General features: G+C 40.6%; 1 protein-coding gene across 1 annotated transcript in view; it reads left to right on the forward strand.

Annotated features, from left to right (window-relative positions):
• Positions 1 to 21,273, forward strand: part of SYCP2L (synaptonemal complex protein 2 like) — a 59,368-nt gene extending 38,095 nt beyond the window's left edge. The window contains exons 20-31 of the mRNA XM_036445492.2: positions 1,812 to 1,860; positions 4,896 to 5,046; positions 5,658 to 5,707; positions 7,276 to 7,405; positions 8,475 to 8,548; positions 8,694 to 8,763; positions 13,270 to 13,371; positions 14,368 to 14,474; positions 15,582 to 15,673; positions 17,884 to 17,983; positions 18,085 to 18,143; positions 21,249 to 21,273. Coding sequence (XP_036301385.1) covers positions 1,812 to 1,860; positions 4,896 to 5,046; positions 5,658 to 5,707; positions 7,276 to 7,405; positions 8,475 to 8,548; positions 8,694 to 8,763; positions 13,270 to 13,371; positions 14,368 to 14,474; positions 15,582 to 15,673; positions 17,884 to 17,983; positions 18,085 to 18,143; positions 21,249 to 21,273 — 1,009 coding nt within the window. The remainder of the gene's footprint in view (positions 1 to 1,811; positions 1,861 to 4,895; positions 5,047 to 5,657; positions 5,708 to 7,275; positions 7,406 to 8,474; positions 8,549 to 8,693; positions 8,764 to 13,269; positions 13,372 to 14,367; positions 14,475 to 15,581; positions 15,674 to 17,883; positions 17,984 to 18,084; positions 18,144 to 21,248) is intronic.
• The last annotated feature ends 2,726 nt before the right edge of the window (positions 21,274 to 23,999 follow it).

Consider the following 23,999-nt stretch of genomic DNA (forward strand, 5'->3'; position numbering starts at 1 on the left):
GAAAGTAGAACAACGATTGCCTGGAAATAGGGGTTCATTGGCCCCCTTTTTATTGTGATAAGAGTACTTAACATGAGCTTCTCCATCTTAATGAAGTTGTATGTGCCCAATACAATATTGTTAACTGGAGTCACATTATTATACAACAAATCTCTAGAACTCACTTATTTGTGTAATTGAAACTTTATATTTGTTGAATAGCAACTTTGCATTTCCTCCTCCACTCAGCCCCTGGAACTCACCAATCTATTAACCCTTTCTGTGAGGTGACTTATTTATCTATTTATTTATTTATTTATTTTCTCACCCAAGGATATGTTTTATTGATTTTAGAGAGAGATGGAAAGGAGAAAGAGAGAGAGAGACAGAGAAAGAGAGAGAGAGAGAGAGAGAGAGAGAGAGAGAGAAAGAAAGAAACACTGATGTGAGAGAGAAACATAGATCAGTTGCCTCCTGTACATGCCCTGCCTGGGTATCCAACTCTCAATCTAGGTATGTGCCCTGACCAGAAATTGAACTCACAGCCTTTTGGTGTGTGGGATGATGCTCCAACCAACTGAGCCACCTACCCAGGACTGAGTTTGACTTTTAGACACCTTGTGTAAGTGGAATCGGACAGTATTTGTCCTTCTGTGACGGGCTTATTTCACTTAGCATAATGTCATTCAAGTTCATCCATGTTGTTGCACATCACAGAGTTTCCTTCCTTTTTAAGGCTGATGAATATTCCATTGTATGTATAGATCACATTTTGTTTATCCATTCATTCATCTATGGACATTTAGATTGTTTTCCATATTTTGGCTATTGTAAAAAATGCTGCAGTGAACATGGGAGTGAAGATATTTCTTCAAGATCATGAATACAATTCCATTGGATATATAGGATTGCTGGATCATATAATAGTCCTATTTTTAATTTGTTTTTAAAAATGCCATACTGGGCTGGTCCGAGTGCAGTGGTATCTACAATTAAAAATGCCATACTGTTTTCTATAGCGCCTACACCAGTTTACATTCCCATGAATATGCGAGGGTTCTAATTTTTCCACATCTTCAACAACACTTAGATTTTATTGTTGTTTATCCTTACCCAAGGATATTTTTTCCGTTGATTTTATTTTTTAGAGTATAAGGGAGGAAGGAAGGGATGATGGATGGGTGGATAGAGGGAAAGAGACAGACAGGGAGGACAGGGAGGGAGGGAAGGAGAAAAAATAGAGAGAGAGAGAGAGAGAGAGAGAGAGAGAGAGAGAGAGAGAGAGAGAGAGAGAGAGAGAGAGAGATCTCAAATAGGAAATACTTATCGCTTGGTTGCCTCTCACATGCACCCCAACTAGGACCAGGGATCAAACCTCCAGGTACATGTCTTTGACTGCGAATTAAACTCAAGACCCTTTGGTCCATGAAACAATGCTCTAACCACTAACACACACCGGCCAGGGCGAAAGCTATCTTTTTAGCACCCCAGGGGATTTTAAGACAGACCCAGCATGAAGGACAGCTCTGAAGCTTTGCCAAAGCTGGATGCTTATCTGAGGGTCCTCCCCTGCCTTCCCCTTTGAATGCCTGACAGAGAAGGGTTCCCCAGAGGTTTGTTTTGTTTTAAATAACTGGTTGTTGTCAGGCAGAGGATCTGTGGAAACGGATTACGAGATAAATTCTCTACAAATTATGGTGCTTCCCATGCACAGGGCTCACGTCAGACAAAGGGTATATGCTGGGGAGCAGGGGAAAAGTTAGGGCTATGAAAGGAGGGAAGGAGAAGGTGATGGTTATACAGTTCCATTGATTTGATATATTTTGTTTTAGGAAAGAATCTACTTTGAAGAGTGCCAGAAAGCAAAAAAGAAGGATGTCGGTAATGAAGTAACTTTTATTGTTTGGAGGCATTACTTCTCACATGTTAGTTATTTGCATTCCATCTTCAAAATCCATTATAGCTCTGCTCTTCACCTCTATTTTTCTCCATTAAATTGATCTTAAACTTATTTTAAAGGGAATTATTTCACTTCCAAATGGAAAATCAGCATGAGCTATAACGAATAATAAGGCTCCAAATAAACACAATAGAAATAACAGTTATCATTTCAAACAGTACTCTTACTTGTATCAGGCTTTGAGGCTAAAGCCAGTTCTTTTTTTTTTTTTTTGTCTTTCATGTGATTTTATTTTATTTTTATCTTTTTTTTTCACAGTACAGATTTTTATTTTCTTTTTTTCTTTTTTTTCTCTCTCTTTTTTTTATTTATTTTATTTTCCCCCCTCCCTCCCTCCCACCCATCCCCTCCCTCCCCAGAGCTTTATGTCCATTGGTTGTACTTATATGCATGTCAGTTGATCTATTATCTCCCCCAGATCCTCCTCCCCTCCCCACTGAAATTTGACAATCTGCTTGTTGCTTTACTGTCTCTGTATCTATCTTTTGGTTCATCAGTTTATAATGATCTTTATTATCCACAAATGAGTGAGGTCATGTGGTGTTTCTCTTTCATTGATTGGCTTATTTCACTGAGCATGATGTTCTCCAATTCCATCCAGGTTGCTGCAAACGATGAGAATTCCTTCTTTTTTTATGGCAGCATAGTATTCCATTATGTAGATGTACCATAGTTTTTGGATCCAATCATCTGCTGACGGGCACCTAGGCTGTTTCCAAATTCTGGCTGTTGTAGATTGTGCTGTAAAGCCAGTTCTTGCTTTTAAAGAAAAGATAAGTAGAAGAGAAGGGTTCAAGATCCACTGACACTTGAGATTTATCCTGAATGGAAGCGGACGTGGTACTGAAGTGAAAGAAACGTTTTGCTGAGTCGGTGGCATGGTTTTGTTTCTTGGGGCACCAGTTTACACCTCTCTGACTTGTCTCCCACTTTGCGATGGTCGGCACTCTAAATCTGTAGTCATAGCATTAAAATATATATAATTAATATTAAATGAAAATTTTAGAAACTTGAGATCATGAGCTTCAAACAAAGAGTTAAGGCTCTTCCTGGCTGGCTTTTAGCAATGGCTCTCACTTTCCACTGCCCATCTTCTAGTTGGAATCATCAAGGGAGCTGATTCAAAATCCACAGCCTGATGGTTCTGACTTAGTTGGTCCAGGGGAGAGCTCAGGCATCGGGATTTGTTTCAAAGCCCCCTCCTAGTGACTCTAATATGAGCCAACTTGAAAAACAGCTGCTGTGGGTACTTGCACTTTAAAAATAACTTTTAGCCCCCTGAAAGTTAAGTATATGTATATATGTGTACACACACACACACACACACACACACACAAACATTTAAAAAATTGATTTCAGAGAGGAAGGGAGTTCAGAGAGGAAGGGAGAGGGAATAGAAACATCAATGATGAGAGAAAATCATCGACTGGCTGCTTCCTGCACACCTATTAACCATCTAGCCCACTACCCAAGTATGTCCCCTTGACTGGAATTGAACTCTGGTCTCTTCAGTCTGAAGGCTTATGCTCTGTCTACTGAGCAAAACTGGCTAGGGCTTCAGCCCCTATTATAAAACTAAAAGTGGGAACACCTTGCTGTGAGATTTATTTGGTTGGGTGTAGTCAGTGAAGTGATGCTTGCTCCTTTACAAGACACTGGCTGAGGAGCTCTGGAGCGAATTTGGGGGTTCTGCCCACCTTTTTTACTTTTCTCACAAAAGGAAGATGCAGACAGGCCTGGCTCACAGAGTACCTTTCACACCTGAGCTTCTCTACAAAAAAGGTGAACTGCTCAACATTTTAAGTTGAGCCTTCAAAAATCAACTCACTTGGATAATAGTTCACCATCACCCACCTTAAAGGTTATGGTTGTATTACCATAAACAAGGGTGACACTGCTTCCCACCCTAAGCTGCTTGTACGCTTTGCCATTTCAGGCGCAGGGTGGGTCCTCCAGCTGACATGAGTCAGGTTGAGAAGAGCATGGGAGGTACTGCCACCATTAATACTTTGGGATTCATGAGCATGCTCCCTGGCCTGAGTTGGGAGCGAGCTGTTAGGAGCTGAGTGGTGGAGCCCCTGTGGAGAGAGGCATGGCAGCACCAGAAGGGGCCTCCAGAGGGCCCAGGAGACAGGGCTCAAATAGGGATGTATTTTATTAACGTCAAAACATACTTCATGTTAAAATTTCTTTGTTTCTGTATTTCTAAAAATGAATCCAAAAATAGAAAATTAAAAAATATATATTTAAGTATCATTGTAGAGTTGAGTAATCCACCAGAACAGATTAAATTGTCCTTAAATCGCTAATCTTTCCAGTTCAGGCTCAATTTCTTTCTTTCCTTTTTTTTTTTTTTTTTTTTTTTTAATCTCCACTCAAGGATTTGTTTAATCTCCACTGATTGGAGAGAGAGGGAGAGGGAAACATTGATGTGAGAAACATCAATCTATTGCCCCAAGGAATCAAAACTGTGATCCTTCAGTGCATGGGACAACACTAATTACTGAGCCACACCAGTCAGGGCCTGCTCAACTTCAAAGGCTTTAAGGTTTAAATAGAAATGATCCTCTTATTTTTATTTTGGTTCCTCTAAAATGTAGACAGGCATGTCTCCAAAAAATCATTGTTACATTTTCTTTTGTTGTTTCCGGTATTATTTTGAAATTATCGTGTTGACATGATATTGAGGTGCATCAGCTTTTAAACAGCTACCTCACATCTCTTCAGTTGCAATTTCTGACTGGAGAAGATTTTGTTATCCTTTACAAGAGCTGTTTGGTAGAGAATTGACTAATGAAATCATCTGTTTCTTCTTCCCCTCCTACTTTGGTGCCTTTTTATTATGTAAGAGTCGCTGTTACTCCTCTTTTGTCTAACTTTGTAGTGGGATGTTTAATTGTACATAATGGGTACTGACAACCCTTTAATAGGGTTCACTTACTATCTGTGTTTGTAGAAGTTCAATTATAGGAAACACCTCTTCTCGGAGAGTAATCGAGATTCAAGTTCTAGTGCTACTGTGCTATCTTGGGCCATTAACCAAGACAGGAAATCCCTGAAACCATATCCTGGTGGGAAAAGGACAAGAACCAAAAGTAGCTTAAAAAGTAAGTTTGGTGCCTGTCTTCTTTTGAGTCATTTTTCAAGTAAATCAACAGGTGTTTATTTCTCAGTATGTGATGAGAGAGGGTGCCAAAGAGATGTGTGATCCTGGGATTCTCCTTTCCTGCTCAATTACATTGAAAAGGCAAAATGTACGCGTGTGAAACAGTACAAAAACATGGAAGGGGCCATAATGTTAAATCTGAGCTGAAGATAAGAGGAGTGGGAGTTCCGATAAGAGGAATCTGACAGAGCTGGAATCTTCAGGAAAAGCTGCAGGGCAGAGGTGGGTGGGGCCTGAGCTCATCCTTGGAAAAAGAATAGGTGTGCAGAAGGGGGAGCATTCTAAGTTAGGTAACTGTTCAAGGACAGACGGAGGACCACAGGACCACATTCAGGGACATGATCTGGAGCCCAGAATTTGTGCTGGCTGGTGAGGAACAACATTGAATCATCAGAAAGGGATCTTAAGAGACAGACATCTGAGCCAGTTGTAGGAAACAGGAACTGCTTCTCGCCTGGACGTGCATAATTGAGAGAGGGATACATGAGTTTTTATATTTCTCATAAGTTTTTATATTTCTCATAATTTATCCACCTTTTCCTTTCGTTTTAGTCTTGCCGCTTTTCCCCCCCAGTCCGGCCAGAGACCGTTATAAAGACCAAGTAAGTCCATTTTACCTGGGCTGCCTTGTGCCCTGAGGCATCAGCATGGCACAGGTAGATCTGCTTAGGGCTAAACTGTATTTATTTCTTAAAAAAAAAAAAAGCAGTGGTTGTAATACACTGTCTGTAGAAACTATAAGGGCTTCGAAACATTTAATATGACCTTGATAAAAACTTAGGATCTTTTTTCATTGTTCCCAGATGTTGCTGAAAGATTATAATAGTGCTTAAAATCTGGGCTGTTCTGATTTATTGCACATGTGTGCTCTTTTGAGTTTACTTTTAAAAATAAACTTCTTGGTTTAATTTCCACGTAGTATTCAGTTTGTTGATACTTCCAAAGCTTTTTAACGATTTAGACATTTAAACCTTTATTTTGCAAGTGGTTGAAATGCCTTCAGGGTTATGTAAATATTGAATAAATCCTCAAACTTTCTTAATTTCCTTCAACTACCTTGTTTTATAGAAAAGTAGTTAAGAGTAGGAACACCAGTATCCTCCAGACCAACGCAAAGCCTAATTTTAGCTGAATCCCCTCTCTCAGCAGCTGGCTTTTGTTTCTTGTTAAGTGAGAACCATCAGGTCTGGCTGCTGGGATTCTGAGGGCATCCTCAGCCTTGTAGTTAGTGCTCCAGTTGTAGCTCGCTATCTGCCCTCCTGCCTTCCTCCTTCAGCCAGGGGAGCGCTGCCCACAGTGCATCTGAGGGCCTCTCCGGTCCTCTCTGACAGATTAAACCTGTGAGCCAGAGTAAGTACCCACATATTTATTCAACCTGAAATAATGAGTTATCAGAAATAGACCCAGAGAACAGTGTTTAGTAAATATAGTATCTGATGTTTTAAATAAGCACCAAAGAAACGTCAAAGCCCTGAGAACCCATTGAATTGCAGCTGAGCAAGTGATGAGAAGTCTATGCTGACTTTCAGTGAGGGCATTGCTGACTTTGTACAAATATTGGTATTCAACATTCAGTTTTTTGTGTTGGAGCATAAGAGAATAATTTAGAGTAGGGGCCAGAAAACTTTTTCTGCAAACAGCCAGGGAGTAAATATTTCCAATTCTGTGGGCCATATGGTTTCTGTGGCAATTATTCAACTCTGCCATTGTAACATGAAGGAGTTATGGACAAAACTGAAACAAATGGGTGTGTTGTGTTCAAATAAAATGTTATTTACCAAAACCCGATTTAGAGCAGTGGTTAACTTGAGCAGTCATCAGAACGACCAGGAGGGTTTGTAAACGTGCAGGTGGCTGGGTTTCGCTCCAGAGTTTCTGATTGCGTAGATGGGGCTTGAGAATTTGCATTTCCATCAGGTTCCCAGGTGTTGCTGATGCTGTAGGCTGGGACCACATTTTGAGAACTTTGAGTGATTGTTTATTTAGAATTATCAATTGATATATGACCTAATGTGCTCCAACTCTGGGATCTTATAGTCTTGGGGTTTCAAATGAAGCAAAACCAATACTTAAACTTTTAAAAAGGATATTGGAAATGTCTTAGAATTTTTTGATAACTTGTCTTGAGTGGTTATGAATGTTAACACTTCTAAAATGTATTACATTTTAGGTTATACATTTAACACCATTATGGAAAGATGCCGCCAGACAAAATGATGCCATACATCCAAAAATTTCTGAAACAAAATTTCAGGGTAGTTCTGCACATGTAACTCCTGAAGCCTCTTCCCAGAAAACAGGTACCTGATTTCTGTTGAGTTACATAGAAAACAATCATATTCTGGGAAAGGTAGTTTGAAATAAATAAAAAGGTTTTCCTTTTACTGTCTGTTAAAGGGTGAAAATATGCTGTTCTTCTCTTTAATATTCTCATTGGCAAAAGATAGAGGATGATTAAGTTGTAATATTACTTTAACAGTTGAGATCGGCTTGTGTAAAATGAGTGCTTTGTTCTCTTTTAAAGAAATAAGTAACTCAAATGATGACTGCTAGCAGGGAGTGGTCAACTATTTTGGTAAAGAACTGGATAGTGAATATTTTTTGCTTTTTGGCCCCCATAGTTTCTGCTGCAACTATTTAATTCTAAGGTTGCAGCACAAAATCAGCCACAGGGAAGATGTAAGCCAATGGACATAGCTGTGATTCCATAAAACTTTATTTATAAAACCAGGCAGCAGAAGCAGCATAAGGGGCCAGAGTTTTCCAGCCCTTGACCTATTGGGTTTATCTTAACCACCACTGTATTTTATTGAAACTATCTGCATCTTTTAAACTTGTAAGAGTAGGGGTTTTATTTCTCTCACCTTCATCATTCTGCAGGTTACTTTCCGCATTGCCAGGCACATAATGGCACCAAGAAAGGCAAATGACAACCTTTCAGCTTGGCTGCGACTGGCAGAAAAGAAGGAAGGGAAAGAAATAAGGAGAGAGGAAAATTAGCAATAGAGTCTAAGAGGAAATAGGGGTGTGGAACTAAGAGGGAAAAGGAGAGGGATCACAGGGTTGAGGCAGTAGAATCCTGGCCCATGAATTTGGGGGCAGAGAACATCTATTAAAAGTGCTGGTCTAATTGAAGGAACTGGCTATTCATTTTATCTACAGTGCATCCGAGGGCCTCCCAGGTGAATTCCTGAGCCAGTGATCATGTATGCCATGAAAGATACAAAGTTTGGGGTTTTTCTTTCTCTCAGTTAATACTGTGTCCCATTGTTTTTGAGATTTACTATGTAGAAGGATAGTGAAATGTTAGAGCCTAAAGTTGCTTCATAGTGTGTTCATTCCTTTGAAACTGTTCTCTCTGATACTCAGAACTTGAGAGCCCCCACCCACTGAGCAGTGTCTCTTCACTGGAGCATTCAGAAGTTGAACAGAATGTATCGGAGGTACTATTTAATTGTTGGGTTTTCCAGAATTATATTTGCATAATGTACTGGCTTATTTCTTCTTAAAGGATAATGTAACATCATTTGTGTTTTATTTGGAAACAAATGTGTACATATATTTGTGGTCTGCTTGCCTTTTTTCAAGACTGTAAATGAAGACTCATTGATGAAAAGTGCTAACCTCAAACATAAACTGGAAAACCTGGAAGACAGAGGTGAGAGAATACTAAACTCTTTTTGCAGAATTAGAGAAAGCAAAACTAATCAGATTTGGCAGGCTGTGATATTATTCAAATTGCATCAGATAAACACTGATGTGAGAGAGAAACATTTATCGATTGCCTCCTGACTGGGGATTGAACCCACAACCTAGGTATGTGCCCTGACAGGGAATTGAGCCTTTTGGTGTCCGGGAAGACACTCCAATCAACTGAGCCACCTGGCCAGGGCTGAATTATTTCCTTTCAAACATCATTTACCCTTGAAACAACGCACCCTCTAGAAAATATCCATCTATATTTTTCAAACAAATGAATATTTTCCACAGGGATTTTTTCTCTCTCTCACTTTTACCGTTTTTGCAGCTTACCACATTGTCAGGCACTTAATGGCACCAAATAAGCATGCAACTGTCAATCTCTCAGCCTGGTGATGAACTCTTTTAGGTTTATTATTTTTTTAATTTATTTTTTTAGGGAACATTTCTTGTAAATCTAAGAGCAAAGAGAAGAGATATTGGCTCCTATGGGAGTTGAGAGTATTTGAGAGTGGAAAGTTAGAGAGTATTTCTTAGGATTTAATTAATTTTTTTTTTTTTTTTTTTTTTTTTAACAGAGAAGCTGGATATGGGCTCTTTCTTTTCCAGGTTCTGCAGAAGGAATGTGATCTTTAATGAAGTTTTCAGTTTATGAAGATTTTATTATAGCAAACCATGAACGTCATCATTCATTGATCATTTTATTTATACACTGAGTGGCCAGATTATTATGATCTCTGAATGCATAATAATCTGGCCACTCAGTGTGTGTGTGTGTGTGTGTATTTAGAGGCTCGGTGCATGAAATTGTGCATGGGTGTGGTCCAGCCAGCCTGGCAGGGAGAGGGGACATAGGCAGTTGGCCGGCCTGCCTGCTGGTCGAACTCCTGGTTGAGGGGACAATTTGCATATTAGCCTTTTATTATATAGGTCTAGAGGCCTGGTGCATGAAAATGCATGCACTGGAGTGGGGGGTGCTCCCTGAGCCTGGCCTGCCCCCTCTCACAGTCCGGGAGCCCTCAGGGGCAGGAGGTGACCTGGCCATCAGGGGAAGGTGATGCCCCCATCACACCTCTGCTGTTGCCACTGCCAACAGTGTAAGCCTCGGCCAGCCCTTGTTACCTGAGCCTTAGGTGGCCCTGGGTGGCTGGGCAGCCGCCATCTGAGGTTTGCCTGAGCCTTGGGCTGGCCCTTAGAGGCTGGGGGGTGAAGGGGTTGAGGATTCCAGAGGCAGGTGTGCCTGGGGGTGGGCCCAGCCTTGCTGCACACCTGCTGCCGCACACCTGCAGCCCCTGGGTGGGGCTCAGGGGACTGGGCGCTGCCATCTGTGGTTGTGAGTGCTGCCATATTTGAGGGTGTGGCAGTCAATTAGCATATTCCCTCCTTATTGGCTGTGGGTGCTTCCATCTTTGCAACAGTGTTAGGGTCAATTTGCATATTCCTTCTTTATTAGATAGGATATACACTGAGTGGCCAGATTATTATGCGTTCAGAGATCATAATAATCTGGCCACTCAGTGTATACCTGGTATACAATTTTTTAACATTATTCTCTATTTAGCATTATTTTAACAGCAAAATTCTTTTCCTTTTGTCATCTTGAAGTCTATGATGGGTACTTCCTACTGTGTATTTACAATTTCTCCCAAAAGGTAGTTTTAGTAGGTCTTAAAATGCTAAACTTTATTAATTTCTATTTATAATTCATGTAGCGGGCATATGGGTCTCTAAAGATTTATATATTCCTCAATTTCTTTATTGGTAATATGATATAGCTAGAATAAATGATCTTTTATTAAGATTCTGTTCTAGGATATAAGATGTCCTTTTATTAAATCATTTTTATTTTTTAATTACATGGTATGTACATTATTATATTAGTTTCAGGTGTATACCTTCAGTGATTAGACATTACATAACTTACTAAGTGATCATCCTGATAAACCACACCCATCTGACACCATATAAAGTTATTAGATTATTATTGGTTATATTCCCTATGCTGTGTGACTGAGTACTTGTAGGGGTGCTTGGGTGGTGATGCTTCAACAAGGTCTGAGGCTATCTACTAGGTGTACTGGCTCAGGGATTTTCTAGAATGTACAAGCCAACCTCACAGGAGGTACTGCCTGGGACTCCAGCAGCCTCCATCTCACTCAGCCTTAATCTCTGCTGTTTTTTTACAGCCAGAAGTTATGAGAACTTCTCTTTCTCTTACTAAAATCCTGACATAGAAGGCTTTGTGTGGGGTTGGAACCCTTGTTCCTCAGGGTGGTTATCCATAGCCAAGACATCCCTCCCAATTTTTATGGAATCCAACACGTGTGGGTTTAGGACCAGCCCATTCTGCGTCTTTGCCTCTTCTATCAACCTTTATGTGTTTTTTTCTTTAATTCCTTAGTTGTAGGACTTCCATTCAGTCCATTTTCAGCATGTTTTGAGTGATGATTTTGTAGTTTAGTTGTAATTTTGATGTGGTGTGGGAGGATGTGAGTACCATATTAACCTACATCACCTTCTTGGTCAGAAGTCAAGATGTCATTTCTTATTCCAGATCTTATTTCATAGTAGCTTGGATATTCTGCAGCATTCAGTCATTCCTTTACTCTATGAATGTCCACTGAATGTCTGCTATGTTAGATATTCCACATGTTAGATATTCTAGAGAACAAAAAGAAATAATGCCTGACCTCATTGGAGCTTACCTTCTAATGGGGGAGACATAATATACAAGAAAAGTAGAACATGTAGTGTATTATATTGTGGTAAAGGCTAAGAAAAAAATCAAGGAAAGAGATTAATAATTAGGAGTGGTATTAAAATGTTATATTTAGATAAAGGCTAAGAAAAAAATTAGGAAAGAAGTTTAGAAGCTGGGGTTGGTATTGAAATTTTAGGTTGAATGGCCAGAGGAAACCTTGATGCAGATATGATGGGGGTAGGGGAGAGAATGACTCAAGTTAGAGGAACAAGTGCAAAGATCTTGGGGTGAGAATGTGTCTGGGTGTCTGAGGAACCACAAGGAGACCAGGGTAGAGGAGCAGAGTGGAGAAAGAGGAACTTGCCTCTTTGCTTCTCTACCGTCTTCCCACCAAACTGTAAAACTCTTTGCAGTAGTAACACTCAATTATTTATTATGCAAGTTAATTAAATCAGATTCTAGAACTTTCAGAGGGAAAATCAATAGTGATTAAGCTGGATATGTGAGGAGAGGGGGGAAAGCAGATGACTTTGCAGGGAAGAGTGTGTGTAGGGGCTAAGTATATGGTAGAGAAGAAAGTGGTTAGGGTGAGGAAGGACAGGAAGGAGTGGGTTCAAGGTGGAGCTGTTGAGTAGGCAATTGGAAACACTAGTTTGCTGCTTAAGAGAACTCAGTCAAGAAAGGTATTTGGGATTGATGAGGTCCTCCAGAGCAGCATTTTTCAACCGCTGTTCCGCAGCAAGGTGCAGACAAGACAAGAATTTTATAATTTTTCACTATTTTGTTTACTTAATATTTCATAATAAAGTAATTATAAAATACTTTCTTTGTGTTCATTTGATTCCTATTCAAGAGAATTACTTTATATATAGTCAATATAGGCACAGAGTTAAATTTTTTAACATTTTCTAATGGTGGTGTGCCTCGTGATTTTTTTCATGAAACAAGTGTGCCTTTGCCCAAAAAAGGTTGAAAAACACTGCTCCAGAGTCATGGTGTGGGGATGTAGAAAGAGACATGGATTCATTCTATAGGCAGGACCTCAGAACCTGATGATGGGAGAGAAGTAGACAGTAAAGAGAAGCAGGAGTCAGGTTGAACACTGTCTTTGATAAGATCAGGAAGGCCTGGATGGGGTGCAAGTGAATATCAGAGTAGAAAATATTTAGTAAATGCCTAATTAAAAAGAGAATATATGTTTAAGGCTTATAAGCTGAGGCTCTCAAAGTCTCAAGCTAGTGAGGAGCCAAAATGACTTCATTTATAAGGTAGCCCTCAGTACAACCTTGAAGCTACAGTGTCACCAGCAGGTGGCGCATTCCGCAGGGTGCTAGACTAGCTTCCAAAGCCCATTCGCCTGGAAGGAAACTTTGCTACCTTGCCATTTAGCCTTGAGCCTGCAAAATGTTTGTTGTGTTGTTGTTTTTTTTGTTTTTTGTTTTTTGTTTGTTTTGCAAGACATGGAGGGGAGCAGTATTTTTTATGCCAATACTTACTGCTTTTTGTTTGAGTCAGTATGCACTTATTCCTAACATTACAGAGCTCATCAGGGGGAGGCCTGTTCCCATGTCCTTTTTAGGCATCAGTAGACTTAGTGCTTTGATACTTGTTAAATGTGCCAAATAGTAAGTAATTAGTAACAGGGAAGAAGTTTCACTTACTGCTTGTCAAGGTAAGATACTAACTGTCGAAAAGAGGACAAGATAAACTTGGGATAAAAATAATGTGTGTGTTTGGGTGTTAATGTACGGTGCTTGCCTTTAGACACGTCGGATGGTAGTTTTGCTAAGTGGAAACAGTCAAAATTGGAAGGAGATGATGCTCCAGGATCCTTTTTCTCCGTGACGGAAGAAGCACAGTTGGCAGGTAACATTATGCATCCAGCCAACCAATCAAGCAGGAATGTGAGCAAGTGTAAGCACTGAAAGTACCAACACGAATGACCAGGGAGTTACAGTTTGAAGACCAGAGCAGCTGCAGAGCCCAAAAAACGAAGCATTCTGTCCTTTCAGAGACACATAAATGGCTGCACAAATTACAGATAAAAGCCAGCGCACCTCCTTCTATCCTTTAGACTTCTGCCTTTTAACTTGTTAGTTTCCAGGGTCCAGGCATTCCTCAACGTCTAGGTCTCTGCTTTAGTTGGTAGTTATTAATTACGTTTCTGTGGTGGATACATTCACTCTGTACCAGCGAACGAGGAGGGTCTGAAATGTCTGAATTTGGGGGATGGCCTTCTGGATGAGTGATGCCACTATATTTTGCAACACAAGGCCTCAAAAAGGCAGCTTTGGGAGCCAGAGGTACTGCGGGTGGTGAAGACCAGGCAGCCTGGCTTCCAGTCCTGAAGCAGCAGGTGTGAGCTTGCACAAGGTGTCTGATCTCTCTGTTTTTTATATGAGGATTAAAGGAGCTGACACATGCAAATCTCTTAGGATGATGCCAGACCCCTCATGTACTCTCAGGAAACTTCTGGCATCCAGAGTTGTTATGCCAGCATTTCCTTCATAGAAATGCCCTACCTATCACGTCCTCCTTAAAACTCATCGCACCTCAGCCTGCTTCTCAGACATATCAGGTGCACTGATGTAAGGTGCTGGGAAAGTTTGGATGAAGTGGGCACTTGCTGGAGAAGGAAGTTTGGTAAGAAGCAGCATGAAGTGCCTGCTGTGGGGACTCGGCTTGAGTTGGCCTTGCCAGCATCGGCCAGAGTCAGCCCTCTGCAGTCAAGCCCGGCAGCCAAGGCCTTCGTGGATGGGACGTGGGCTTCTGCCTCACTCCATCCTCTGGGCAGCTGATGGGCTGAGCACATCTACTTCACACTTAGTTAATTTTACTTAATGTTCTGTTTTTATTGTTCAGAAAACATTTCTACTCCACCCCTGGCCATTGTGCCAGAGCACGTGAATAGCTCTGCCGTCATCACAACCTTTGAGAACTTTACTAGAGAACTGGAAAGAAAATGTGAGGTAATGGCCCACTGACAATGAAAAGCTAGCTTGTTAGGAGTTTAAAGTAACAGGTTCATATTATTATTATTATTATTATTATTATTATATTTAATTGCAAGTCAACTTACATTGTATAAAGCAAGGAAACATCAGATTTTTTAAAACTATATTTTATTGATTTTTCACAGAGAGGAAGAGAGAGGGACAGGGAGCCAGAAACATCGATGAGAGAGAAACATCAATTAGCTGCCTCCTGCACACCCCGCATGGGGATGTGCCCGTAACCAAGGTACATGCCCTTAACTGGAATTGAACCTGGGACCCTCCAGTCTGCAAGTCGACGCTCTATCCACTGAGCCAAACCGGTTTTGGCCATATTATTTATTAATATTATATTTCATGTGTGCAAGTATTCCTGAGTCTGTCTTAGCTGTGGCCCCTGACTTCAGAGTCTTGGTGAAGTGTGGTTTGTATTTTAAGAGAGCTACTTCATGTGCATTTGCTGCCATGGGACCAGAAGGGCTATGTGGAAATTGTACTCATAGTTAGGTGTCATTGATGGAATTCTCAGACAACCAAACTATCAGGAAGCAATGATTTTGTCACAATGAGGGACAAGGAGGAGGGGGAGAAGAAGGCATGTGGATAAGAGGTGTCTGGAACAAAGATGGAGTTAGGCTGTGGGAGGTTGTCCCAGAACTGTACCTGCCAGATGAACGTTGGGACCACTTCAGTCTCCTCTTTCTTGTCCCATTTTTGTATATCCCTAGAGTTATTTAATAGCACATTTGAGAGAACTGTCCTACACTAACATACATCCATTTAACTAAGTTGGAAGATCTCCAAAGTCTTATTTTCTACAATATTCCATAAGCTAATTTATAATGGAAAGTTGTACGTGATATTGAATATGTGTGCAAGTTTTTCTATTTTAGCTTATTGTGCTGTATTGGTACCGACCCTGAGGTAGAACATGGGAGGTGTGAGCATTGCACCTTATCACTGTTTGTTAGCAGTAATGTTTGCTATGCATGTTGTGTGCTGTCAAAATTTTTTAATACAAAGCCTGTACTGGTATAGTTATGGTTAACCCAAATGTGATCTTGTATTGTTATTATGGTTTAGCTTAGGTACAGAAGGAGTGCACTTTATTCAGAATATGCAAAGCAAGCACCGAATTGTCTAATAAAACTTTTAAACCAGATACATCACTGTAGGTAAGTATTAGCTTTCAAAACAAGTTTATAAAAGTGTGATTGCTCACAAATGTTTGTCTCATAACCACTGTGCTGGATCATGAGGAGTTGGAGGGGAAAGATGTGAGGTTTGATACATTGCTTAACCCTTCTAGGTGTCTGGTTCTTCATAAGATGAGGGGCTGAACTGAAGGCCCTCCTTAAGCCTCTTTATGGAACCATTATATGGTTCTAAAATACTATTCTTAAAAAGTCCATAATCCAACTGTGAAGACAGCAAGCATGTAAAATGCTGGATAAATCATATGTGGTATAGACATACAGTGGGATATTCATCTTAAAAAAGGAATGGAATTCTAATATAAGCTACAACATAGATGAATCTTGAAGACATTATTTTAAGTGAAATATATAAAAGGACAATTATTGTATGATTCCACTTATATGAAGTACCTAGAATAGGCAAATTCATAGAGACATAAAGTGGAATAGAAGTTACCAGCAATTGGGGGAGTGGGAAATGGATAGTTATTGTTTAATCAATAAAGAGTTTCTATTTGAGATGATAGGAAAATTCTGGAAATGGAGAGTGGTGATGGTTACACAACATTGTGAATGTCCTAGCATATTTGAATGGTACACTTAAAATAATCAAAAGGATCAATTTTATGTTATGTATATTTTGCCACAGTAAAAAAAACTACACACTCATGCACACACAGACCCTTGGCACATGTAGCAGGAAGTGAAAAGGAGCTGAGATCTCAGACAGATGTGAAGGACAGACGTGTGAGCGGAGAGATGGGTTTCTGTAGTGACTGGAGTTGATCCAGAGTGATTACAGTGGAAGTGCCTCTGGAGTGAGGATTTGGAAACAGATTTGAACGGTGTAGGGAAGGTGCATATAGACATGGTTCCTATTGGGGAGAGTGGCCGGTAAGTGAAGGTGGGGAAGAAAGTGATGGCAGGCTGGTTTGCTTAACTGAAGTAGAACGTTTCTTAGGGCAGAATATATAACACGAATAGAAATTTACCAATTTTTTTCAAACATTTATACATGCACTGTCATTTGAGTCTCAAGCCCACGAGGGACTTTAGACTCTTGGAACTTGCATCATCTTTTAAGGGGCATTCATGTACTCATTCAAAAAATATATAGTTTTATTGCTTTTTAGAGAGAAGGAAGGGAGAGGGAGAAAAAGAAACAGCGAAGTGAAAGCAGAACATGGATCAGCTGCCTCCTACACACCCCCCTACTGGGGATGGAGACCAGCAACCTGGGAACATGCCCTGCTTGGGAATAGAATCTGTGATCTTATTGGTGCATAGGATGATGCCCAACCAACTGAGCCACATGGCACGGCTATACTCATCATGTTGTTCAGCAAATGCACACGGCAGCGCTCGCTGGGTGCCGGGTTCTGTGCTCCATGCCGGATGCAGGGAGAGCAAACTGTAGGGTGGCCTGCCTTCACAGGCCTCCCTCCTGATGGAGGAGAAGACACACGAGAAGCGAGCGAACAAATAAGCAGTTTAGATGGTGGTTAGACACAGAATAGTGACCGTTAGAAATTTCAAAATGAAAACAGAGATGAAAAACAAATTAGTTAGCCAATTTCAGGAGCAAGTGGAAGGTAGGAAGCACGGGAGCCGTGGTCAGTGGTGCAGCGGCTGCTGCTGGCCCAGGCCTGGCGGCCCCCTTTCCCTGCGTCCTCTCTCCTTTGTTCTGCCAAGTATGATTTAAAATACCAGCTTCCTCCAGCTCCTGCTGGAAGGCTAAACCAAAGTTTGCATAGTACGTTTTAGGGTGAGGATAGGCAGGCATGAGGGGAGGGAAGAGAGACACGTATTCTTAAAACAAGAACTGTCTAGAGAACATGACATATTCCTTTTTTTAAAATTATATATATATATATATATATATATATATATATATATATATATGTATTATTAAATTTTTTTTTTTACAGAGAGGAAGGGGAGAGGGAGAGGGAACTAGAAACATCAACCAGCTGCCTCCTGCACACCCCCTACCAGGGATGTGCCTGCAACCAATGTACATGCCCTTGATGGGAATCAAACCTGTGACCTTTCAGTCCGCAGACTGACACTCTATCCACTGAGTCAAACTGGTTTTGGCAAACATGATGTATTCTTGCAGGGAGAGGATTAAGAGGGACTTTGCCACAGCCAAGCAGTTCAGTGAGATCTGTTGCTTTCACCTTTACCAGGCTGAATAAACTAGAACAGTTTAACAGTTTTGTTCTTCAAGAGCTGACCATCCTTGAGAAGGATATGCAGGCACTGAAATGCCTTGAGAAGGATGTTCTGGTAAGTTCTTTGTGTTTACAATGTTCTCTGTGCCTTACAAAAATTTATTCCGAGGTGGGTTAACAGCTTACTGCTTAAAGATACTTTTTGTTCAATTTTAGGAGTTTTGGGAGAAACAGTCTGTTGATCTGAAATCATTCTGTGATCTGCAAATGCTGAGGTATTTTTAAAAAAATATTCTTTCTAGAAGTTTCTTAGGTGAAGTGTGAGGGAGTGGGGGTTGATGTTGGTAAAGCCTCACACAGGAGCCACGTAGCTGCTGCTTGTTAAACCAGCCTCTCTGTGGTGCTCTGAGCAGAGTGTGGCTTGGGACATCCACCTAGCAATGTAAATTTTGAAAAGCAGAAACAGGGTCATTCAAATTGCAGTTTTTTTTTTTTTTGTGTGTGTGTTTTTTTTTTTAATCCAAGTTGATTTATTTTAAGCAATATTAAAAAAAATTAAAGTGAGTAGATTTTGAGCAAAATATTTAGATTTGGGAGTAAACAGTTGATTTTTAGTTGTATACCGAATTGTGTTCTTGGTACAATTGATTTGGTAAAGAGCACACACATAGAAGACAAGTGGGTGTATCCTCCTCACATTCTGAGGCTGCAGCTTCTGTCCCTCGGCAGTCCCCTCCAGCTGCCTGGGAGGAAGTTCTGTCCCTCAGTAGTCCCCTCCAGCTGCATGTGGGGAGGGCAGTGCTTCTGCCTGGGAGGAAGTCTAGTGTTTTCTCCTGCCTGAACTATCAGGAGAGATCCCTGGGTAAACTTGCAGTGGCTACAGTTCTCTGCCAGTTGAGAACCAGCTCTGGCACAGAAATCTAAGTCAGATGGTTTTAGGATGGACAGTATCCTGTTTGCATCATATATTTCAAACAACACGTTAGAAATCTGAGTTATCCCTCCTCCGTTACTCCATTTAGCACAATAATAATGACAGTACACACCATGGGTTTTCAAAATGCTTTCCACACACATTGCTCTCCATGTATCCTCATACGTGACTAAGGGGCATATGCTTTTAGAACTTCTTCACTGAGTGCCCAGGATTTGAATGGTTCTCAGACTTCTTGGAATTAGGACCTCTTAAACTTAAAAAAAAATTAAAGTATAACTTCCATTTTTCCCCCCAGAGAACTTTAGTCTTTAAGGACATGGACTTTGGTGGAGGTAGTGGCGTGGCACCTGCAGGTCTAACTGGGGGTGAGGGTGTTCGGTCCTTCCCAGCTTTAGGAGAAGGACCACTGACCACCTTGCCATGAATGGCACAACTCACATGGTGCTAGGGTTTCACATACAGCTTGGGAAGCACTTAGGTGGTGAGGAGATTCACTGTGTTTTGAATGAGGAAACATTTTTAAAATTGATTTCAGAAAGGGAGAGGGAGAGGGAGAGAAACATCAATGATGAGAGAGAATCGTTGATCAGCTGCCTCTTGCATGCCCCCCACTGAAGATCAAGCCAGAAACCTAGGCATGTCCCTGACCAGGAATCGAATCGGGACCTTCTCATTCATAGGTCAACATTCAACCACTGAGCCATAGCTGGGCTTCGAATGAGGACCGTCTTAATGGCCTTGTCATTGGGCACACATTGGGCTCAGTTGGTACAATGAAGAGGCTGCACATGGCCATGGCCTTTTATTTTTTTGGCATGACCGTTGTTCCTTCTTTTCTTGGTCTTCTCTAAAGCAAGGACCCAAGAAAGGCTTAAACTTTTAAAATTTATCGAGGATCTCCAAAGAGCTTTTCATTTATGGGTTATTTCTGTGAAAAATTTCCATACTAAAAATTAAAACGGCCCAGCTGGCATGGGTCAGTGGTTGAGCATTGACCTATGAATCAGGAGGTCACAGTTTGATTCCCTGTCTGGTCAGGCCATATGTCAGGGTTGCAGACTTTATCCCCAGCATGGGGCATGCAGGAAACAGCCAATCAATGATTCTCCCTCATCACTGATATTTCCCTCTCCTCCTCCCTCTCCATTTCTGTCTGAAATCAATCAAATAAATATATTTTTAAAAAATTGAGACTGGGATTTAAAAAACATATGTTAAAAATAACAAATAAATCTGTACATATTTATATAAGTAACAGATTTTTATGAAAAATAAGCAGATTTTTGAAAGCAGGAAATGTGAGAAGAATAGCACTTTTTTGGGTTTTTGCAAATTTCTTTAATGTCTGGTCTAATAGAAGACAGTTGCATTCTCATGTCTGCTTCTGAATTCAGTCTGTTGTGATATCATGTCCTGCAGCCTCTGGAAAATTCATCTGTATATTCATGAGCGAGTAAGAATAAAAAAAGCAAATGATGTCTTATTATTATTACCATTTTCCAAAATACATTTTGACCTCACAGAATCTTTGGAAGCTTAGTTTTCTTAGAGGTCCCCAAGGAAAGGAGGTGGGTCCCTTTAGCGTTCCAAACATTCACACTTTGAGAAATGCTAACATAAAGCAACACTATGATAAACATTAGAGAAGATTATGCCCCTTAGTCTTCTGAAACCTGGGGAAGTCACTTATTTGACTGAAGACAGATTTTATAATAGATAACTGCCTCTCTAGTTCATACAGATTACATTGTAGGATGCTAATTTCTATTTACATTCATCTCCCTTGATAATAGACCCCTCCCCCCCCCTGTGTGAATTTAGAATACCTCAAAGAGCAAAACTGCTTCTAAATATACATCCCTTTAGGTTTTACATTTGCTCTACTTTCTTCCAAACACCCAAGGAAACCGCCCTGTGGCTTGTCTGTGAGAGGGGATGGTGATGCTCTTAGCTCACACTGATGCTGACGGGTGCCAGGCTCTGGGCTAAACGCTTGGAGCGCCATGAGATTTAGAGGAGTTGACTAGCATGGTTGATATCCAGTATCTGGATCTGATCAGTGTTCAGTGTCTGTCCCTTTGTTACATTGACACATTCATGTTGGCCTTACATAATTTTCTAAGGAGATAAGAACATTTCTCAGACTAGATTATTTCAGCCCTTAGCACAGGGCTACAAAGAGATTGGGATTCAGTGATTTGAGTTGTGGTCATGAAATACATCTGCATATGTGTGGTTTAGTGGTATTGGCAGGAGATGCATACAATAGGATCAAGTTAAATAGTAATTTTTTATGTCAGTATCCTAGATTGGCCATTGACTCTCTCAGCCAACATAGATAACAATCTGTGAAATAACTCTATGCTTATGTATAACATAGTATCTATATTCCTATTTTTAATTGCCTAATGTGAATATAATGAGATGGACTAATTTCTTCCAGGCTTAATGAAATTCAGCCTTCCTGAAGAAAGCCAGCGTCCAGTTTTATTACCGCATTCCTGGGGTAGGTACAAGACTGGCTTTGTCCAGATGATGTGTACTGGAGTGGGGAAAGCAAACACTGAAACACATATGCTGTCCGTATTACAGCTCTTCACTGAGCTTTCTCCTCTTTCACAATATCTCCCATTTTTAGCTACTATCCTCTTGGATCTGTGTCATTCATTCACTGAACATTTACAACTGAATGCTTGCTCTGCTGCCAAGCATTATGCAAAACGTGGAAATACAATGGCTATCACAGAGACATGCTCCCTCTCCATTAAAAACAAATTCCCTGAAGGAATACAGAAAAAAAGACAAGTAAACAAAAATAATTGCAAGTTTACTAAATGCTTTGAGGGTTATTAACAGGGTGTTTTGGCAGAGAGTAATAGTGTAAAGTATCCATTTCAAAGGTTTCCTAAGGAAGTGACAGTTAAGTGACTTGGGAACAGTTTAAAGCAACCACATTGGGTGGGGGAGAACTTGACATGTTTGAGAAATATCTTGGCTCACAGTGGTATAAGGAACAGTTATTTGAAATGAAGTTGGGAACATAGTCAACTCTCAATGAGTGAGGGAAGGCCTCATTGCCCTTGTTGAGTTGAATTTTATACTGAAGGTGAAGGGAAATTTGGATGAGTTTGGAGCAAAAGCATTGCGGCTGAGGGTAATATAATATGATTTATATATTTTAAGAAGAACATTCTAGCTACTGTGTTGAGAATTGATTGGGGAAGTAAAGAATAGAGGGCAAGAGGAAGAATAGAAGAGGGGAAGGTGTTAGAGGTGCTAGAATTTTGGAGCTAAATTTAATAAATTACTGATAGATGGAAAGAATCAGTGAAGGAAGGAGAAATAAGGATGACTCCTAGATTTCTGTCTTTTAGCAATTGGATGGGTGGTGATGCCATTTAGACAGACAGGGAAAACTTGGGAGGAATGTGTGGCTGGAGCAGAAACTAGAGTTAATTTGTTAACATTTTAACTTTCAGATGCCTATGCAATCCAAGTTTTGATGAGAACCTGGAATAATGGACAATTTTCCAGGAAATATAATTTAACAAAAGAGACTTTTGAATACATGGAATACAGGCAGATATTCATAGAAGAAATAAAGTTGATAAAGAACTACCCTACAAACATATATGGTCCAGATTGCAGCACAGAGGAGTTCTACTGTTTGTTTAAAGAAGAATAACTTTAGTGCTGTGAAGATTGTCTGGCAATGGTGAATTCATTATAGGGAATGGTCTTATGACTTCCTTCCAGGGCAGGAAGCGCTCTAACCTAAGGCCAGGGGACACTAAGATATATTTAGCTTCTTATGGTCATGGCCTTCTGGGGTTGAGTCAGACCAGTTTTACTCCTCTGTGAGGTCTTCAGGCATCACTTTATCTATTGAGTATGTTATATTTTCTGGTTCAATTTATCCACCTGAATGTAAGATTCACTACATGAGAACAGAGACTGGACCACATCTGTATTCCAACCAAAATGGTTGAGAGCTGTCCCATGCACCTAAAGGTTGCTGGTTCCATTCCTTGTCAGAGCACATACCTGTTTGCAGTCTTAGTCCCCAGTAGGGGATATTTAGGAGGCAGATGGTCAGTGTTTCTCACATCAAGGTTTCTCTCTCTCTCTCTCTCTCTCTCTCTCTCTCTCTCTCTCTCTCTCCCTCCCTCTCAAATCAATTTAAAAAATGTATTTTTAAAAAAGAAACTATATTTCCCTTTATTCAGTACTTCCTCATTTATAATTTTCCCCGCCTTGTTATCTATTTTTTCTCAAGGTTCATTGCTATTGTGACTTGAAAGAGAAAGATTTATACAGTCAAAGATTAGGACTATATTGGTTGTAGCATGGGGTGTGTTAATAAATCTCTATCTGGGTGATTCTATGAGATCAAAGTTTGGTCCTGGAGTCACTGGAAGTTTGCATTCCAGCTTCACATACGAGCAGTGGGACCTTAGCTAAATGAGAACTTCTTTCATGCATCATCTATGTAATGGGGATAAAAGTATCCACTTCTTGGAGTTGTTAGAATTAAGTATGACAGCATCTGCAAAGCCTTTAGCATGGTGCTTGGCACTATTATTAAAAAATTTGCAAATAAAAAGTGTCATAGGAACATGATGCTCATACCATTCCAAGGGTCAACATAGTCCTCAGCCCCAAGAGTTACCAGTGGGATTTCAGAACACCCATGAAAGTCACTGGACATCACTGGCAGACCTAAGGAGAAGGGTTAAGTGAAGGCTGGAATGAGAAATGATTGCAAGATGGATAGAATGAAAAAACAGAGGCACAGACAGGTAGAATTCTGTAGAACAGTGCTAACTCCCAAAATATTGAGCCAGGTACTATTCTATATAATAAAACCCTAATATGCAAATTGTCCCCTCCACTGGGAGTTCAACCAGGAATTCAACCAGAGGGCGGGGCCAGTGGTGGCAGCAGGTGGCCGGAGAAAGGGAGACGCCCCTTGCCTGCAGCCGTTAGGGACCCTACCTGTGGACGAAATTTATGCACTGGGCCTCTAATGCATCTACACTAATAAAAGGGTAATATGCTAATTAGGGCAGACATCTTCTGGAGTCCACCAGACATCCATCCAGACAAAGCCACAGCTGCTATGAAGGCCTAGGGCCAGCGCCACATGGGAGGGGTGGACAGGTTCGGTGCCAGCACCACGCTCCCTTTTGCAGAG

The sequence above is a fragment of the Pipistrellus kuhlii genome, unplaced genomic scaffold (genome assembly GCF_014108245.1).
Source record: "Pipistrellus kuhlii isolate mPipKuh1 unplaced genomic scaffold, mPipKuh1.p scaffold_m20_p_2, whole genome shotgun sequence".
Lineage (NCBI taxonomy): Eukaryota > Metazoa > Chordata > Mammalia > Chiroptera > Vespertilionidae > Pipistrellus > Pipistrellus kuhlii.